The 20,665-nt window shown below is 34.7% G+C and overlaps 1 protein-coding gene across 9 annotated transcripts in view; it reads left to right on the forward strand.

Moving 5' to 3' along the window:
* LOC117218266 (potassium voltage-gated channel subfamily KQT member 1) overlaps positions 1–20,665 on the forward strand; it is a 271,571-nt gene that overhangs the window by 41,026 nt on the left and 209,880 nt on the right. For all 9 annotated transcript variants that reach the window (XM_076522215.1, XM_076522217.1, XM_076522221.1 and 6 more), the window contains exon 2: positions 6,722–7,277. In XM_076522215.1, the coding sequence (XP_076378330.1) occupies positions 6,722–7,277 (556 nt within the window). The remainder of the gene's footprint in view (positions 1–6,721; positions 7,278–20,665) is intronic.

Here is a 20,665-nt window from a genome sequence, read left to right on the forward strand (position 1 = left end):
TGTTCGACATGAGATTAAAATATGTACGACATAGAAGAAGTAGAATTACACATAAATACATAAATCAGTTCATCTTAAAGTCGTTAGGTCAGTTTTATTTTATTAGTCTTGGGTTTACATGAGATTTGGACCAGCTGTTCCATGTTGGTTAGGTTAGGTTTATGTTTCGGGTTTGGACTTTGCGGTAGTTAGGTTAGGTCCGAATAATCTACTTTACAGTGAGTAAAATCAGGTTTAGCTATTCTCTGATAGTTAAGTCACAGGTTTAACTATTTTCTAATAGTTAAATCAAGTTTAGGTATTTTCTGATAGTTAAGTCAGGATTAATTTATTCTATGGTAATTAAGACAACTTTGGATTGTGTACTTTAGGTCAGTTAGGTCAGGTTTAATTTAGGCTGGCTGGGTTACCAAAAATTTACTTAGGTAGAATTTGGATTACATAGTTTGTGTTAGTTAGATCATGCATGGTCCAAGATTGTTAACATTAGTTTGATCAGATCTAAGTAGCTTAGTTTGAGTTGTTTAGGTCTAGTAAGGTATAGTCTATAGTCTATAGTTTAGGTATAGTCTAGTGTATAGTCTCTTTATATATAGTTAGTCTATATCTTATAGTCTAGTCTCTTTTGACTTACTTGGCATAGGTCTAGTTAGTTTCTATGAATTACATGACGTTACATCTAGGTTGATTCATTTGCTTTAGCTCTATCTCAATGCTTCAAGTTTCAGACATTTAAATCTTTTTCACAAACTGACTCTTTCGCTAGAAGTCCAGAATCTTTGAGATTGAGACCTTTGACTACCCTACACAGGACGATGACCCCACTAGAATTTCAATATATTGTGTCCACCACTGTACAGCATGATACTCCCCCTAGAGATCCAAAACCTTTCAGTCTTCGATCTTTGACACCTCGAGGTGAAATTTTATAAGCAAGTTTGATCCTCAAAACTCCTCGAAAGTCTTAAGGGGTCATGCTCAGTTATGAGGTAAAAACATGGTGTTTCGTGGAAATTTTTTTCTCAAAACTTTTAAGACCCTTTTTTCAACCAATGCTCATTTATTCAAGAGATCAGGCTTTTTAGTACTAATTGTATTTTGTTCATTTAGAAACATGCAGGAATGTGTAAGTTTTGGCAGTTCTCCTGAAGCTTTCCAAAAAACATACTTCGCGGTGGTCAGCTTCGCTCGGTACACGGTTATCTGAAATCATGTACGAAATATATTTCTTTCGTCGATAGTCTAAATTTGACCTTGAACGAAGTATTTTTCGAAGTATTGATTTTTGACAAGATGGCTGGCGTTCAAAGTAAAAGTTGCGATATTTTATGAAAAATAAAATTAACAGAAAAAAATCTTTTGTTCAAGGACAAGTTTTTCGTATACAGAAAAGACTGCAAAAATTTTGTCCAAATCGATACAGTATTATTCGAGATATCCTGACCATCGATGTTGAAAATGAAGTTTCAAGAAAAGCGCATTTAAAATCTCAACTTATGTTTACTCTTAAATGCTTATTTTTTACTCACATAGAATCAGCAATTCGAAGCCCATATTGAAATGCTGGCACCCAAAACATTTATTTGTTGTTAACGACGAAGCTTTCTACTCTCGTGTGTTGCTTCTTGCGTGCAGCAGTCAGCATATGTTTCACAAAGCACAACAATTTTAAATCCAAGTCAACGTGTATTATCTCTCTCTCTCTCTCTCTCTCTCTCTCTCAGTTTGAAATTTTATTTCCCCGTCACATACTTTACACTTCGCAAATGCTGAAATTTTTACAATAACTGTAAGGAAACTGATAATTCTATATTCCACAAAACTATCCTGCGGCACAGTGATATCTTCTTGCAGTTTAATTTTTTTCGCCAATGTACTTCTCACCACTCTTAGCGGTTTATGGATTGGGAATTTGTTTCCGTTCTTTTCGGTCTAATAAGCTATGTTACATGTCAAACTGAAAATTTCCTAGTCCTCGAAAATAGCAGTTATATTTGCCTATACTATAAACCTTAGGAGTTTTTATAGTCCTAGCTCTTGAATAATTAAGCGACTATATCTCCGTCAAGTTTCATCCGATTACAATAAAACTTTCCAAACCTAAAAATTGACTTTTTAAAAAGGTGAGCATGACTCCTTAAACTGAATGCTTGGAGACCTCCTACAAGACAGGTTGAGATTTCTCACATAAAAGAATTCCAATCTTTCAGAGCTAACCTTTACATTTTTTGCTTGCATCTACCAATTTTCATGTTGATCAATCATCTTGCTACTCGAGTGAACATTCAAGCTTATTCACATTAACTCTTGGGTGGCAGAGGTTTATCCCAATTTCATAGATAGTCATACATCTTGTTCCAAGTTCATGCGAGTCATGACGTACGTCAAGTGTTCGATACAAAAAGTAAGAGATTCGACTGCTTTATGAAAACTCGTTGTTTGCTACATAAAATTAGATAAATTTCGAAAACATACAATTTTTGTACAACTTGCTCATGCACGAAGAAGCAAAGATAAAGTATGATTTCGAGGTAGTACACGAGTTCTTAATATAAAATTAATCTGTTGAGACATTTGATGGATCATGAAAAGAAAATATAAATATTGACAAATATAGGCCCAGCTCCGATGACCTTGACTTTGAAATATACTCTCAGCAGCATTTAAATTACTTTTCTCTGTACCTATATGCTATTTTAAAGCTACGATATATATATATATATATATATATATCCTGTGTTTCAAATTCTGTAAGAAATCTGAATTTTCCGGAATCTATTTATGGGGATCATTGTAGGATTTTCATTTGACAAAACTAGGATCCTATAATATAACCTCAAAAATCGGAAACCATGATACGTCACATTTTTGTCAAAATTTAAGCAAGCATTTAAATTGAGAAAATCGATTAAAAACCGTTGAACTGAAGACTCCCTATAACTATCCTCCCCTCCCGCCCCCTGGTCTGGATACAGGATTCAAATTCTACGTAGAACGTATTCTTTTTATGATCTATCGTGCAGTTCATCAGTTGTTTAAATCTTCAACTGGTTACACCCTTTCAACAGAAATAGGTTTTCGGAAGATTAGCCTAGTTTCCTAATAAAGTCAAACTTCCAAGCATCCAAGAGTTAACGAATTCGCTAGTCTCGTGACATCCAAAATCATGCCATTTAGGGTAGAGGAGCCATTTACCGCGAGTTAGCCAATTACTGTGTTTTTCTTTCATTTTCAAGCATAATTCACTTCTTACATCTCGAATTAGATATGTTAAATGTTTTTACTTAAATTCAATTAATTATTTACTTGTTAAAGCTTATTAAAAAAGTTTAAGAAAGTACTAAACGAATGAAGATGAATATTCAGTAAAGTCAATCGTACTCGATAAAATATTTCAATGTTAACCCTTTGCACTCCGAAGCTTTTGTTGATATCAAAATAATATATAAGGTGTCCTAAAATTATGATATCTCCGGGAAATGAGGAATTCCTGAGGTTATTTGAAGTATCTTTTTCCTAAGCGAAAATGCAATCCACGGCTTTGTTTACGAATTATTAACGAAAAATACTGACCAATCGAAAAAATCGAAACAGTAATTTTTTTTAATTATAGCATATACTTCAAATTTCAGTAGTATATTTACTGTGCACGTCAACTGATCCTAATTTTCGCCCTATACGTTAGTTACTGCGCCGTTTACCATAGGTTAGGCCTACCTAACCTCCAATCTCAAATTATCATGTCATATTTTTGAAGAGAAAAATTGTAAATATGAAAATCAAAGCAGTCGTCTCTAATGTGAACGTTTAAAGGACTTATTATGATATTACATGTTTTTTTATAGAAAATAAAATTTAAAGTATGTTGAACATTGAATTTTTATTGTGCACAGTTATTGAGGCTCAGTATTCAGGGAGGGAGCATAATAGGGTAAGTGTGGTTATAACTGTGGTTTCTCAACGAAGACGAACTTTGGCAGAGAAAATAAGAGCTTTCCGCGAATAAATTGACAACTTGAGCTATATCGTTGTTTAAACTTGGATATTATTTATACTTTCTCGAATTATAGATAGGATCTCTGAAAGCACAAATTTCGTTAAAAGAACGTGATATAAAGAAACCGTTCCTATGCATAAATTACTGTGATTATTCAGTCTATTACTGCGAGCCAAACACTGTAGACTGTAGACAATTATTACGTCCTAATTTTTTCGCTTTTAAGTTTGTCTCCGGGATGTTATATTTCCGAGATGTATATGCAATTGACTTTCCTTCACGAATTTCTTGCAACGTCAACGCGACATTGTTCATTGGATTACATAACCTTACATTTTTCCCACTTTATTTCAAATGTACATATGTAGGGTGTCCTATAATTATTTTAATTTCTTGAAAGGGGTGATTCCTCGGGTCCTTTTTTCTTAGCGTAAATGTTATCCGTGGCTTTGTTTACGAGTTATTAATGAAAAACACTGACCAATGAGAGGCGACCTCAGCTGGGGCAAGGCTAACGAGCCAATGAACGGAACGGTGCTTCGACCACTCGTTGGCTCGACCGCCACGCGGCAGGCGAGTTTGTGTCTCATTGGTCAGAGTTTTTCGTTAATAACTCGTAAACAAAGCCGCGAATTGCGTTTTCGCTAAGGAAAAAGTTACTTCAAATGGCCTCAGGAATCCGTCATTTCCAGATTGCGAGACATTTTTGGGAAAAGAAGTCATAAAATTATTTGGCCAAATGTTTTCAAATAGAAGTTGCATGGTTAACAGCCAGACATGCGGTACTATAATCGGTTTTATGTTGTTTTGCTTTTTTACCAACATACGAAGGTCACCTTCAATTTTTTAAATGGAATGTCTTACGTTTCTTCTCGCATTCGGATAAAGCGTTGAATTCTGCGAAAAAAAGTATTACACCAAACGGAATCCAAAATAACTAGCTGCTGAGATATTAATCAAATCATTACCGATACAGACTAATCACTTAAAAACAAAGTCGTCCTGCTACGTTGTGCTAGCAGTCACGTTGGTCAACAGTCTTGTCTAATACAACACAATTTATTTTCGCTAATTTTCATTTTCAATCCTATTTGATGCAATACTTATTTATATAGAATTTAATGCTATATCCGAATTCAGTTAGAAATTTAAATCATTGCATTTAAAATATTGAAGGCGATCCTCGTATCTTGATAAAAAATTAAAATAACGTAAATCTGATTACAGTACTACATGTCTCGCTGTAAACCGTGCAATTTCTATCCGAAACATTTTTTCCTGCAACGAATGTTTTATGAGTTATTTGTCGCGAGACCCTGCATAATAAATTATACGAAATAGTTTAGTACGAAATATTTCACGTTTTTACATTTTTGTAGTAGGTTTATTTACCTAGAACTGAATTAGGACAGTAATTAGGGGAGTGTACAGAAATAGACACACTAATTTAGTGTACAGAAATTGTCGCACGGTAATTGGAAAAGACTCGGTAACTGGCCCGCAGTAATTAACTTTTAATCATATATATATATATATATATATATATATATATATATATATATATATATACAGGGTGTCCCAAAAATGTCTCGCAATCCGAAAGTGGCAGGTTCCTCAGGTCATTTGAAGGAATTTCTTCCTTTACAAAAATTTTCTCCTAGGCACCGTTAACGAGTTATTAACGAAAAACAGTGACCTCGGCTGGCGCGAGGCGACCGAGCCAATGAGCGGAACTAGGCTTCGTGCGCTGGTTGGCTAGGCCGCCCCGCGTCAGCCGTACTCGATTCTTATTGGCCACTGTTTTTCGTTAATAACTCGTTAACGGTGCCTCGGAAAAAATTTTTGTAAAGGAAGAAGTTGCTTCAAATGATCCGAGGAACCCACTATTTTCTGATTGCGAGACATTTTTGGGACATCCTGTATATATATGTATATATAATTAGAGTAAAGTCTTCCTAATTGACGCTCAGATTGTACACAACAATGGACACTTTGAGAAAAGGAGACACGATTATCCGAGCCTTGCGGCTCGTTTTTTCTTCACAAGCGAATTTTTTCACAAGTAAAATATTTAACAGCTGGAAATACAGTAAGTTCTCTCCAATTGTCCCTTAGCTCCTAAACAAAAATGGATACTTTCAGAAAAGGAGACACGATTATCTGAGCCTTGCGGCTCGTTTTTGTAGTTGTTGACAATCGGTGACTCTAAAAATGAGCCGCAAGGCTCAGATAATCGTGTCTCCTTTTCTCAAAGTGTCCATTTTTGTTTAGGAGCTAAGGGACAATTGGAGAGAACTGACTGTATTTCCAGCTGTTAAATATTTCACTTGTGAAAAAATTCGCTTTTACATAAAAGACATCGATGTACAATTGAAATGTTTTAAGAGATGCAATATAAGTAAAAAAAAAACTACTTAATTTTTCGAGAACTTCGAACATCAATTTAATGGGAACAGTAATTGACACACTTACCCTATTCTCCAAAATACAACATTGGCGACTCCATACGACATCACGATGGCAGTCAAACGGTTAAGAAAGGTTCATTGAGTAGTCCAGAAGTTCGCGAACTGGACACAGTAATTGGCTCCTGTACCCTACTAGTACCCACGATAGGTTACGACGTTATACCCGGAAAAAAAGGAAAAGAGTACGCTCGAGGGAAACGGTTTGTTCATCGGTTTGGAACGCTCTCGGCAATGTGGTGCGACGGTGTGCACTTAGGTGAGAACCTTGAGAGTCTTCCACGAAGCAAGGACCAATGCTCTCGGCTGACGGAGAAGCGGTCTAGCGCCGCGGCCGCCTACGCTGCCCTGCAGGGCAGCGAAGACGAGCTGGTGGCAGAGCACTGTCTCGAGTCTGAGGACGCGGCCTTGAAGACGCCTGGCAGCGAGACGGAGGACACCGAGGACAACGGCGGCCAGATGGAGGAGCCGGTGTCACCCACCCGCCGGTTCACCTTTCTAAGGCGGTTCCGGTCGCCGCGGTTCGGCGAGGGTCATCACAAGAGGGTGCCGACGCCGATGAAGCGGAAATACCGCCGGAAGAAGAGCAAGGATGATATCATCGACAGCGAGATGAACGCTGCGGAGATGGAGCCGGCCAGCCTGAACCAAGCCGGCGTACCAGACCCTTACTACCCTATCTACTTGCCCATCGACCAGGCCTTCAAGGCCAAGTACCTGTTCCACCACAAGAAGGGCAAGACCTTCCAGGAGAGACTCTACGTGTTCCTCGAACATCCCGGCGGGTGGATCTGCTTCGTCTATCATTTCACTGTGTGAGTATGCCATCGTGTAGTCTACGCTGACGAGCTTTTTTAGAGGTACTCCTACAACCGCCACGCTACGGTGATGTATTGTCCCGAGGCGTGGCCAGCTTTTTGCGATCGTAGATCATTAAGCGCTGTGCTGCACCGCGGTTGGGGATTGTCGAGTGGTGTGGGTTTCTTCGAGGATCGCGTGGAATTGTTCTTCTTGCCGACGTTTTAAGCGAACATGTACTTCATCGAGCAGAGATATATCGTCTTATTCGCGCTGTTTTGGTTTAACAGTCGGACGGCGGGACTTGGGTTCAGTAGGACTCCGTGTAGAAATATTGTTACTCGATCATCTAGTTTCTGATCATTTATTTACATTTTCACGGGTTAATCTTTAGTTTAAGGGACCGGAAATTTTTGGCTCTTTTATGCATACTCCCGTAGAGCTTGTCGAGGAAACACAAAAAATTCAAGTCCCAAGGTGCGTAAATCATTGGTTCGAAAGATAGGCGCGTTCAAAGTTGACGAATTTCAAGCGTTTTTGACATGTTAAAAAATTCCTCACAATAGCCGCCAGATGGCAGCACAAGCATGGATGAGTAGTCATTTTGGTATTATAATTCGAATGCTCTATATATTTTATTCAGCTAATCTTTGCTTTAAGGTTTAGGGTTAATTTGCGTCAACTTCGAACGCGTATAACTTTTGAACGAATGGTTTGCACGCATTGGGACTTGATTTTTTGCAGTTTTCTCGACAAAATCTACGGAAACATACATGAAAGAGCCAAAAATCTCTGGACCCGTAAAGTAAAGTTAGAATAGTTTCACGCGTTTCGTTAATTCTCGCACAATATACCGTCTGGCAACCGACCGTATGACGAACTCAGGGTCCAATCAGACCTACATACGACGAATGTGCTTTAGTTTGCTACTCTGTTGTTGAAATATGCGAATAGGAAAGGGGCTAACTCCAGATTTCTAGCGACGCGACGTTCGATTGTTTATGAACATGTGACCGAATGGTCTGTAGCACTGATTTTCAACCTTCTTTTTTCGCATATCACCCATTCAGTACGTGATTTCATTTCTTTTTATTATTAGTTTCCAAATCTCAGATTTATTCGTTATATAGTAAAGTGAGTGTACTTAATCATAAACCTTAAACAGTTCAATAAATTCTCTTCAATTGTCCGGCAGCTTGTAAACAAAAATGGGCAATTTAGAAGTTGAAATACGATTATTCGAACCTCGCGGCTTCATAGTTGTTGACAATCGAGGAATATAAAAATGAGCCGCGAGGATCGAATAATCATATATCCTCTTTCCAAATTGTCCATTATTGTTTACAATCTGAGGGATAATTAGAGAGAATTTACTGTAATTTATATTGCAATATATTAATATATTTTAATAATTTATATTAATAATTTATATTACATAATTTAATTTGTATTAATAATTTATATTACATAATTTAATTTGTATTAATAATTTATATTACATAATTTAATTTATATTAATATAATATATTATATATATTAATATAATTTATATTACATGTTTTCAAGAATAATAAAATACAAGCGCACGCTTTGATATTGAATTCAACAAATAAAACAAACATAGTGGTTGATAGAAACAGTTTTAAGCTAATAATTTGCTGGTTCAGTTTGTATCTTTGAGGAATAATATAACTCTTTAATTCTGCCAATATTATCACTATTTTGTATTTTTCTTATCAATTTTTCCGATAAATGAATGAAATCTGCTGTCTGAATAGAGAACGAAAAATTATTAAGGATGAATAATTTAATATTAATTGATAATATTTATTATTATTAATAATAAATTAATAATTAAAAATTATTAAAGTTAATCGAGATATCCTTTAGTCGATTTTTAATGCAAGAAATATTCAAAATGTTGTCCATTTTACAATCAATACAAGCATGTAAAATGTTTCATATTTTGTTGAAAAAGAAAAATACAAAATATTAATTTTGCAGTAGTATGCCGTGCATGCTACCCTTTTTACAAAACAACTTTTGTTGGAAACAATCTTATATACAAGAAAAATTAGTAGTAGCAGTTTATTAATTACTAGTAGTTTACAAGAAAAATTAATAAAAATTAATAATACATATAAATTAATATATTCACCTCTTTGCAAATCAAATTAACTTTTCCATATATAACATTTACATTTTTGCACTAAAAACTAATCGTTCTGTAGATCAGATTCACTGATATGCAAATCAGATAAACCCTTTTGCAAATTGAATTTGCTAAGCAACTTTTACAAAGTAAATTTTACATCGTTACTAATATAAAAAAAAACGAAAATTTAAAAAAATCATATTCTTATATTTCTATTTTGTTTGATTTCTAATACAAAAATATACAAGTATGTGATAAAAAATATACAAATGGTTAAATTATTTTTAAATATACAAGGTGTCTCAACTGAAGGAGGTCGCCTACAGAGAATAGTTATAAACTCATGGTAACTTCTACATTTCTACTGATATGTAAACGAAAACCAAAAAAATTATATTTCTATATTTTCTAATCGTTTCTAATATAGAATTATATCAAATACAATGTTTTGTCAATATTTTCGTTTAAACATCGCTACATATGTGAAAATTACTTTGAGTCTACAACTATGCACACCACTATATCAGTAACAATGTAAAAGTTTCTTTGAGTCTGTAATTATGCACACCGCTGCATATGACCTACCAAAGGATTAATTTGAAGTGCAACGAGGCGAATATGATCTACAAAAGAGGGATTAATTCTGTGTGTACAAAAGCGAGTATGATTTAATAAAAGATCAATTTTCTACTGCGAAACCTGTATTCCCTGAACGTTTCGCTCCTGATACGCCGGGAACCGAGAGCACTTGTTCACCTAATAAAACCGAGAGTCTTCGAAAAAGCCGAATCGATTAGTTTGTCGGATAGACGCGACCAAACAGTTTGGCTTGGCCGCGGCTCAATACGTTCCCTTTGTGCGGGCCAGTGGGATCGGAAAGTACCGTCGTGGGAGTCGTCGCTTTTCGAAACAGCGGCTCGCCTATTCGACGGTTTGCATAATAGCATCGGCGACATTAGCATATACCGTCGCGGCGTTGACGGCTTTCAACAGGAAACGATGCGGGGGCCATTGAACGGTGAGCGACGCACTCGCGGCGCACAAAAGCTCGAGAGCCCGCGCCGCTAAACGCGATAGGGTGCGAAATCCAGCGTGGGCTCTCGCCGTGAAAAATAGAGGCAAGCACGGTCCCCGCCTCCGCTGAGGCTCGAGGCTTCTTGTCGCCAGACAACCGAGGCTTTTATACCGGGATTCCCATAGGTAACCGGCTAACACCTCCGCTCGAGCTTTCCCGGCTGAATCGACAAACCATGAGACGCCCGAGATGTTTCCTTACCGTCGAAAGACTCTTGTCAGGGAGGCCACTCGTGTATGCGATTTTGGAACGGTGTTACATAATATACAGGGTGTTCCATTTAAGTTGATGTTGTAAAAAAATCTCGCGTTGTAAAACAACTTGTAAAAAAACGCACCGACACATGTCCTTTAGCATTTCGAGTGGAAAGTCAAACGGTAGTACTAGTTTTGTAATACGTCAGCGTTTTCAAGATTATTTTAAGGTCATCTTGCATTTTTGTTGATAAATCTACATCTTTTATTTCGGAATTATGTTCTATGTAAAAAAATGCATAACTTTTGTTTGAAACACTTTTTTGTAAGTTCAATATGTTTCAAGATATTTAGCTGATTTTTCATGCTTATGTCAAGAATAATTTTTTGTTTCTGTAGTAATAACAATCTATTTGAAGGTATTTTATGTCATTTAAGAACGTCATATTACAATATTTGTTTCGAAATATTTTTTTGTAAAATGATGCTCTTAAATTAAACAAAATACCATTCGGAAGGAAGCAACGTTGTCATTTTAATCAAAAGTAACGAACTTACAGAAAAGTGTTTCGAACAAAATTTGTGCATTTTTTTACATAGAATATGATTCCGAAATAAAGAATATAGGGTTATGAAAAAAAGCAAGATGACCTTGAAATAATCTTGAAAACTTTGAAAAACTAATAGTGCATTTACGCTAAGGAAAAAGTTACTTCAAATAGCCTCAGGAATCCGTCATTTCCAGATTGCGAGACATTTTTGGAAAAAGAACTCATAAAATAGAAGTTGCATAGTTAACAGCCAGACATGCAGTACTATAATCGGTTTTATGTTGTTTTGCTTTTTTACCAACATACGAAGGTCACCTTCAATTTTTTAAATGGAATGTCTTACATTTCTTCTCGAGTTCGCGGATAAAGCGTTGAATTCTGCGAAAAAAAGTATTACACCAAACGGAATCCAAAATAACTAGCTGCTGAGATATTAATCAAATCATTACCGATACAGACTAATCACTTAAAAACAAAGTCGTCCTGCTACGTTGTGCTAGCAGTCACGTTGGTCAACAGTCTTGTCTAATACAACACAATTTATTTTCGCTAATTTTCATTTTCAATCCTATTTGATGCAATACTTATTTATATAGAATTTAATGCTATATCCGAATTCAGTTAGAAATTTAAATCATTGCATTTAAAATATTGAAGGTGATCCTCGTATCTTGATAAAAAAGTAAAATAACGTAAATCTGATTAGAGTACTACATGTCTCGCTGTAAACCGTGCAATTTCTATCCGAAACATTTTTTCCTGCAACGAATTTTTTATGAGTTATTTGTCGCGAGACCCTGCATAATAAATTATACGAAATAGTTTAGTACGAAATATTTCACGTTTTTACATTTTTGACTCGGTAACTGACCCGCAGTAATAAACTTTTAATCATATATATATATATATAATAATTATATATATAATATAATGTAATATAATATAATATATATAATAAATTATATATGTATATATAATTACAGTAAAGTCTTCCTAATTGACGCTCAGATTGTACACAAAAATGGACAATTCGGAAGGAAGCAACGGAATCAAAAGTAACGAACTCACAAAAAAGTGTTTCGAACAAAATTTGTGCATTTTTTTACATAGAATATGATTCCGAAATAAAGAATGCAGGGTTATGAAAAAAAGCAAGATGACCTTGAAATAATCTTGAAAACTTTAAAAAACTAATAGTGCCATTTGATTCTTCACTCAAAATGCTAAAGGACATGCGTTAGATTGTCTTTTTTGAGTCACGTATCTACAAGATTTTTTACAGTCTCAACTTAAATGCAACCCCCTGTATATTATGAAATATTATAAAAAATTGCTCGTTTCAATGTAACAACTAGGCTGCGGATTTTATGCATTTATGACAAAAATGTATAGGTCAAGTATAAAATTGTACGGTCATTAGAAGAATTTGAGAATATTGTAACATTGTTTTTAACTTATTATAGTTATTAAAGGAAAACAGTCATTTTCAACTAATTTAATTTTTTCGCAATTAACTGTAACAGTTCTTATTTTGCATAAAAATTCGCTGTCTAGTAATAACTTTTAAATTATATACGTCTGCATAATATAGGATGTCCCATTTGAAGTAGTTGTTGGTTCGACGTGCTTCCGAGAACTGTTAGTGTGGTCAACAATGAAAATTAATCGTTCAAAATTATTTCCATCGACTTCTGCACATTTTTTAATTCGCCATTTTATTCAAGTCGCTGCCGATTTGCGATGCTCGGCCGGCTTAAAGTCACGCGAAGTTCATTTTACTATAGCTCGTTGGACTCGTCTCGATCTTAGCTATCATGATACAATGGCAGAAATATGTAATCCTATTTTTAAAAAACGTCGATGACCTTGAAATCTCAAAAAATATGACCATCGAAGAAAAACGATTTTCACCACGATATATGTTCCTTTGAACCAAATAATTTGTTCCTTAAATATTTCCTCGTATCCTCACTGATAACGGAGATATCGTTTTATATCAGAGTTACTGATACACCCTGTATTATTAATCCTTCAGTTTTCAATTTACAGCTGATATCAATTAGTACTCGCTCAATATTTTAATCCGCGTTCAGGCGTTTGACAACGAACTGTTTCCTATTCGAAGCGATTTCCTTGTCGGAGTTATTTATAGAGCCGATGGAACAGAATCGATTGAGAATAAAAGAGACATAGTAATAACGAGCTTTCAATTTGCTTCCAATAAGTAGGGTGTCCATATAATGTAGCCATTCATGAATGCAAATTATTATTGTCCCATTTTTCATCAAGCCTGCTCTCAAATATCCTCGATTCAGATCGTTATATTCTTGCCACAGAAATAAGTACAATGAAGCTGCGATTTAGATTTCAATCTCGTAACAAAATATTAAGACATTGTTATTATCGAAATCAGAAAATAATTTCAATGACATTACTGGAAGTAATTTGTTGATACGCCATTAAAATTGTTATTGCTATCGAAAAATTTACTAAAATAAAATTATAAATAGATGAAGCATTGAGGATTGTGTATTGTGTAGTATACATACGAGATTTTACATATTCTATTTCTATAGATATACTGTGATGTGAATAATTGTAGACTCAAAGTAGCTAATATACTTTTAGTGATATTTAAACAAAAGGTTAATTATATATCATATTTGTATATTTCTATTTCCTGTTTTCTTTTTAATATAGAAATGTACAAATATAGTCCTTTTTCTTGGCTTTTTGTTTAAATATCTGTAAAAATGTAAAAGTTAATTTAGGTTTAAAATTATTCACAGCACCGTAGGTGATCTCTTTTAGCTGTGTAATCCTGTATATTTAAAAAAAACTTGACAACATATCATATTCGTATATTTTTACATTAAAAATAATAGATAATAGAAATATACAAACCTAATATTTTGTTAAGCTTTCGTTTAAATATCGGTAACAATGTAAATGTTACTTTGAGTCTATAATTATGCACACCACTGTATGTCTATAATTGTAAACATTAATACTCATAATAGAATTCTCATTTAATTGACATTTTACTCGATGTTTAAATATGAAATACAAAAGAAACAAAATACGAAGTGTTCTATACAATGCTGTGGCTTTCAAAGGAGACTAAAGTAATCGTGTTACAATTACTAATTAGAGCCCATACGAATTATCTTCGTAGAACCAATTTTGCACAACATTTGATTTCTAACAAATATTTCTGCTTCTCCAAATCTTAATATATAATCTGTGAACTTTTAGCTTCGACAACATTTGGGAAACGCATCTGCACACTTGATACTAAATTCTGTCAGTATTCTGACCAAATGGAATAGCATTCCACCTGCAACCTGTGCTACAAATCAATGACGTCAGAGAAGCATTGTACACGTTGGACAATTTCATTATTAAATATGCCTAGACGTTATCTATTGGTTTACGTCTGGGCTTCGAGCAGGGCATTGTACAGTAAATTCTCTCAGAAATGTTCGGAGGTTGGAATTGAAATCGGCAGATCTGAGAATACTAAGTCGCAATTCTTCGGGCCTCGCGACTCGTTTTTGTAGAAACTCGGGGCAGTCCACAAAAACTGGCAGCGACCAGCATGCCGGTGTATATTAATATGAATACATAATAATACTAGAATAAAGACAATGACTTAACTTTTCTATTTCTAATTGTTTGCCACGATTCGAAGGCAATTCGGAGGCCACATGACACGATTCGAAGGCAATTCGGGGACCACATGCCACTATTCGAAGGCAATTCGGAGGCCACATGACACGATTGGAAGGCAATTCGGAGGCCACAAGCCACCATTCGAAAGCAATTCGGAGGTAACATGACACGATTCGAAAGAAATTTGAAAGTTACAAGCCACTATTCGAAGGCAATTCGGAGGGCATGACACGATTCGACGGTCACGTACCAAGTACCTACTACGTACGGTAATTTCTCCCTAATTCGCGCTCAGATTGCGCACTAAAATGGACAATTTGTGAAGGGGAAATACGATTATTCGAGCCTTGCGCCTCGTTTTTATAGTTCTCTTCCCAAATCGTCCATTTTTGTGCTCAATCTGAGCGCGAATTAGATATAAATTACTGTATCTTGTACCTCCGCGCGGTTTTTCTTCCTTAACTCACATCCAAACAGACCATTTTGTGTTGTCTTCCGAGAACTCCGTCTATCCTTAGCATCGACGTAGCAATAAATTACATAGACATAGGACTAGCACAGGGAAATTCACAGCAACCTGAAATTTGGCATTTCCGGGAGAAATTACTGTGTTAAATTTTGTAATAAATCTGTCCACGATATTTTGTAAGAAAATATAGTACCGTGCAGTCGTCGACGCGAACGAACTTATTATACAATTTCAGCCTAATCTACCTTGTCTTAAAGTAGAAACTTCCAGCTTTCTTTTAAGCTAAGTTCCATAGAAATAGCTGTGTGGGAACGTATCTCGAAATCCATCTGAACTTTTCCTTTTCAATCTTGTAAACTCCATGGTGTCAGAGGTCGATTCCTTTTGGTTTTTCAACATGCTGGAGTTTTTCAAATCCAGAGATCGTGGGTTCGATTCTACCCCGCGGTTATATTTTTTTTTAGCTACATATATTAGTATCTACATCAAAACAAAGGGGCTCGTCGCTGTCGTGATCGCGTTAAAATGACTTTTATAGAAATTTAATTCCCTATGAAGAATAAAGAGAAAAAATATACAACCGCGGAAAAGAATCGAACCCACGACCTCCGGATTTGTGGTCTGATACGATACCCAATTAGCCGTTCCAATATCGTACGTTAGAAGTTGTTTTTTGTTTTCGATATCTGGGGTAGATGTCCCAATTACTGCACCTTTAAACTAATCTTTGCTTCGCCGAAACTAATTAAAAATACTAGAATTTTCATTTAATACGTTGAAAATATATTTCGATTTTCAGACATTTCTGATTTTAAACATATTTGTTTGCGTGATAAAAATTAGTAATTTAATAATGTTATTAATGAAATAAAAAAAGGAGTTTCTGGCCATAACTCTGTACCCTTCCAGGAGCTCCGTACGTGATTCCGTGCCCCGTATTTCCGTGCGTGCTTTTCATGTATGCTGTTTCAGTTGTTTCGGATGAAAATGAGGTTAGGTTCGATCACCCGGTCTAATACAAGAGGGCACTGAAATACGGGTATGTTCTAAAATCTGACCCTATTTCCGGATTTATATTAAAAATATAAAAATATGCACGACTACTTATTTTGTACGACGTAAATCACATTAGTAATTAATTTATACGAAAAGCTTCGGCAAGCGTTTCTTATGATTTTTAAGAAGACACACTACTTAAATTCCTGAGAACTGTTGTAGCATCAATTGAAAAATGTTTATTACGTTTTAATAAATGAAAAATGTAACACCCCTTCCTGAATCTTACATGTTAATAGGTAAACATAATAAAGAAAATAGGTCATCAATTTATGTATAACACTTCCGGAGGCACGAAAATTGGAACAAGCACAGAAACCGGAACATCTACCTTATACACGACGTTCGATTCAATGAAATTTTAACATCTTTAACATCTTTATAAATAATGCTCTTTTTACAGAAATTCTGAAATATCATTCAAATGATTTTCAGTCTGGATTCATCATCGAATGTTTCATTGAAATCGGTGACCCGAAGTCCGTGACCTCTCCTTGTAAGTGTGATACTTTTGGAGGGGAGGTGTACATTAGTCCATGATACCATTGATTCGATTTTATAGACTCACGCTGTACGGTGTCATGTACTCTCATACTGTAAGCAAATCATCATCCCATCATCATCGTTCCAATACCAAGATCGTCTATCCCAGGTATTGGGACTAAATTAATTTTGTATTAATCCGATCAAATTACTGTTTTTTTACCGGCCGATGCTCCAGCTGATCTACTTTTTAGCGAAAGCCAAAAAAGCTTTGATATTTCTTTTTGAAAGCGCAGGTTCCTTTTTCCCTTTCAATCGATCTCAAACGACTTTCCTTTAATGCACTTGATCCGCTCATCTGCTGGTTTTCTGTCTGGCATCGTTGTCTAATAGATTCGCAGACATTGATGCTGTTCTTGCAGCTTCTAAAGCGGCGCACTTTATCAGTATTCTTTAGTTCTGACAAGATAATGGTAGGAAAAATACATTGTTCAATGACCACGTATTTTTATTACACAGAGTGGGACATTTGAAGAGAGACACCTGAATAACTCACTTGTTTTTGACAATCGAAAAAAAAGTGTCAGATAAAAGTTGTTCGATTTCGAGAGGCACATAGTAAGAGATCAATAATTTTATTGTAGATAGAGGCGTAGAGAACATATGAAGGTCAAATTTTTTTTTAAAATGGGATGACCTAATTTTTTATTCACATTCTGATAGACCCATTCAAGACATCACAATAACCTATAAATAAAGATTATTCAGAGTCACAACATATGCATTACAATGAAAAACAAATTCTTCTATTGCGTTCAAGTCTCCTTACACTAACATGCGGATGTTGTTCTACAGCGGCTAAAATATTTATCGCACTCGCCTCATTAGCCACTCTTTTAACTCGATTGGGTGTTTTGTTTGTTCACACTTGCCATTTCTTGAAACTTTTTTGCAATATGTGACAACATTGACAATGAAGGACTGACACGGTCGTAAAATCTTTCGCCATAGACACACTAGTAATCCGTAGATACATATACCAGTGCAATGTGATTCGATGCGTTTACGTTTATGTTCTATGACCCATAATAGCGATAACGCGCGGAACATGTTAAGAACAGTAGAACACGCAAGATATTTGAAAAGCGTCTTGGAAGAATTCGTTTTCCATTGTAGTTCATATGTTGCGACCCTGACGGACCTTTATTTATAGGTCATTGTATTCGTCTTGAAAGGCTCTATCAGAATGTGAATATAAAATTAGATCATCCTATTTAAATATATAAGTTTGACCTTCATATATCTTCTACGCCTCTACCTATAAAAAAATTATTGATATCGTGTAATGTACTCCTCGAAAAATCAGACAACTTTTGTCTGATACTTTCGTTTCTGTTATAAAAAACAAGCGAGTTATTCAAATGTCTCGTTTCAAATATCCCAGCTTATAAATTTAAAGTCATAAGAAAAATAAATAATCCAACACAACTGTTGGATTGGGTTGGCAACTAAGTAATTGCCGATTTGTTCAATGAAATAACAGATATTTTTTACTTGGAATGAAGTTTAATCTGTAATGTATTTCCCGTTTTGTTCGATGACCTTTTGCCATCTCTTTGACAACTTGAAAATTCCACGCTCGTAGAAAGTCTGATCCTTTTTGACCAAAAACTGAGTTAAGTGAAATTTTACAGCGTCATCATCATTAAAAGTTTTACCACGAAGGGAGTTGTCCAGGGATCGAAATAAGTGGTAATCCGATGGCGCGAGATCAGGGCTATATGGTGGGTGTAACATCAATTCCCAACCAATATCCATCAATTTTTACCGTGTGGACAAAGACGTGTGCGGCCTAGCATTGTCCTGCTGGAAAATGACACCTTTACGATTGACCAATTCTGGTCGCTTTTTCTTGACCGCTGCATTCAATTTGTCCAGTTGCTAACATTCACTCCCATTTTTATGATATCCGTAAATGTTATATTATTAATAATAATAATAATTTTATAATATAATAATAGTTGGCAACTAAGTAATTGCCGATTTCACTTATAGTTGTCTCCCACTCCCATTTTTATGATATCCGTAAATGTTATATTATTAATAATAATAATAATTTTATAATATAACATTTACGGATATCATAAAAATGGGAGTGAGAGACATCTGTAACTGAAATCAGCAATTACTTAGTTGCCAACCCAATATTATAAATTCGACACGAGACGTGGCTTTCATTCTCGCTGTATAGTACAAGATTCGCACTTCCCACACCAGATAACTTGGTTATAAAATAGTTGACGCGCGGAATTCAAATGTACAGTATAATTTCTTCCTAATTCGCGCTCAGATTACGCACAAAAATGGAGAATTCGGAGAAGATACGATTATTCGAGCCTTGCGTCTCATTTTTATAGTTGTTGACAATCGGTGACTATAAAAACGAGCTGCGAAGCTTGAATAATCGTATCACCTCTTCCCAAATTGTCCATTTTTGTGCGCAATCTGAGCACGAATTAGGGAGAAATTACTCTATATTCAAACAATAATGATTTCAGATGATCTATCCTACATACAGGATCACTATAATGCGGTTTTCGCATTTCTTCTGTCACTTCTTGCAACGTTTCATCAACTTCGTGTTAATCAACGACTTCGTAATTACAAAATGATCTTTGCCTTCGTTCTTTGCGAGAATTACTTTGATAGTAGATTTTTAAAATCATTGTTTCATTTTTTATATATTAATCTCGCTAAGAAGTTATAATAATAAATGTTTAATACGGTTCTTACAGGCACGCTATCTGACAAAATTGATTTTTATTATGGCTGTATCGGTTATGAAAATTGTGTCGCGACTCCGCGAGAAAATGTGAATCCACCAAAATAAGGCAAACAACACGATCGTTTTAATTTTCTTGGAAGATATCTATAGAGAAAATATTTGAAATACTATTTTAAATGATAGATTCTTCATAATTCAATTCAAATAGTATTTCAAGTAGGACATCAAATTTCAGTAGATAAAACATTTGATTTTGATAATTCACGGCTAAAGCATGAAATAAATATTTTATTTCGATAATGTAAAACGTAAAATAAAATAGTTTATTTTGGTAATGCTGAATTATTGAAACAGATATTTTATTTTGATAATCTGAAACATGAAATAAAATAATATAAACAAAAAATAATAATAATAAATAAAACAAAAGATAATATAAAACAGAATAGTTCCCATAGAGTCTCAAACTTGAAAATAAATAACGGAAATGAGATTAACATAACGTAAAACAGGACAACGCAAAAAATCATGTTTGCAAATGAAATTAACTGTCTATTTATATACAACTATTCGTATGTAGCGAAGTGCATCTTTTATGTATGTTTATAATGCAAAGGAAAAGTAGTTCGTTCATTTTAGATTACCGAAATAAATTTTGCTTGTTGATAATAAATTATATAAATAAAATATTCCGAAGAATGACAGAAATATTTCCAGCATTTTTCAAATGTAATACTATCTGAAATACTATAATACTATCTATATTGTCTTAAAAATTCGTTACAACGAATAAGATATTTTATTTTTAAAAGTACATTCTCTCGAACGAATAAAATATTTTATTTCCAAAAATACATTCTCTCTCTTTCGAACAAATAAAATATTTTATTTTAAAAAAATACATGCATGATTTAAAATACGACATGTATTTACTATTTGTCATTTAAAAATCTATTTAACCCAGC

The sequence above is a fragment of the Megalopta genalis genome, chromosome 5, assembly GCF_051020955.1.
Source record: "Megalopta genalis isolate 19385.01 chromosome 5, iyMegGena1_principal, whole genome shotgun sequence".
Lineage (NCBI taxonomy): Eukaryota > Metazoa > Arthropoda > Insecta > Hymenoptera > Halictidae > Megalopta > Megalopta genalis.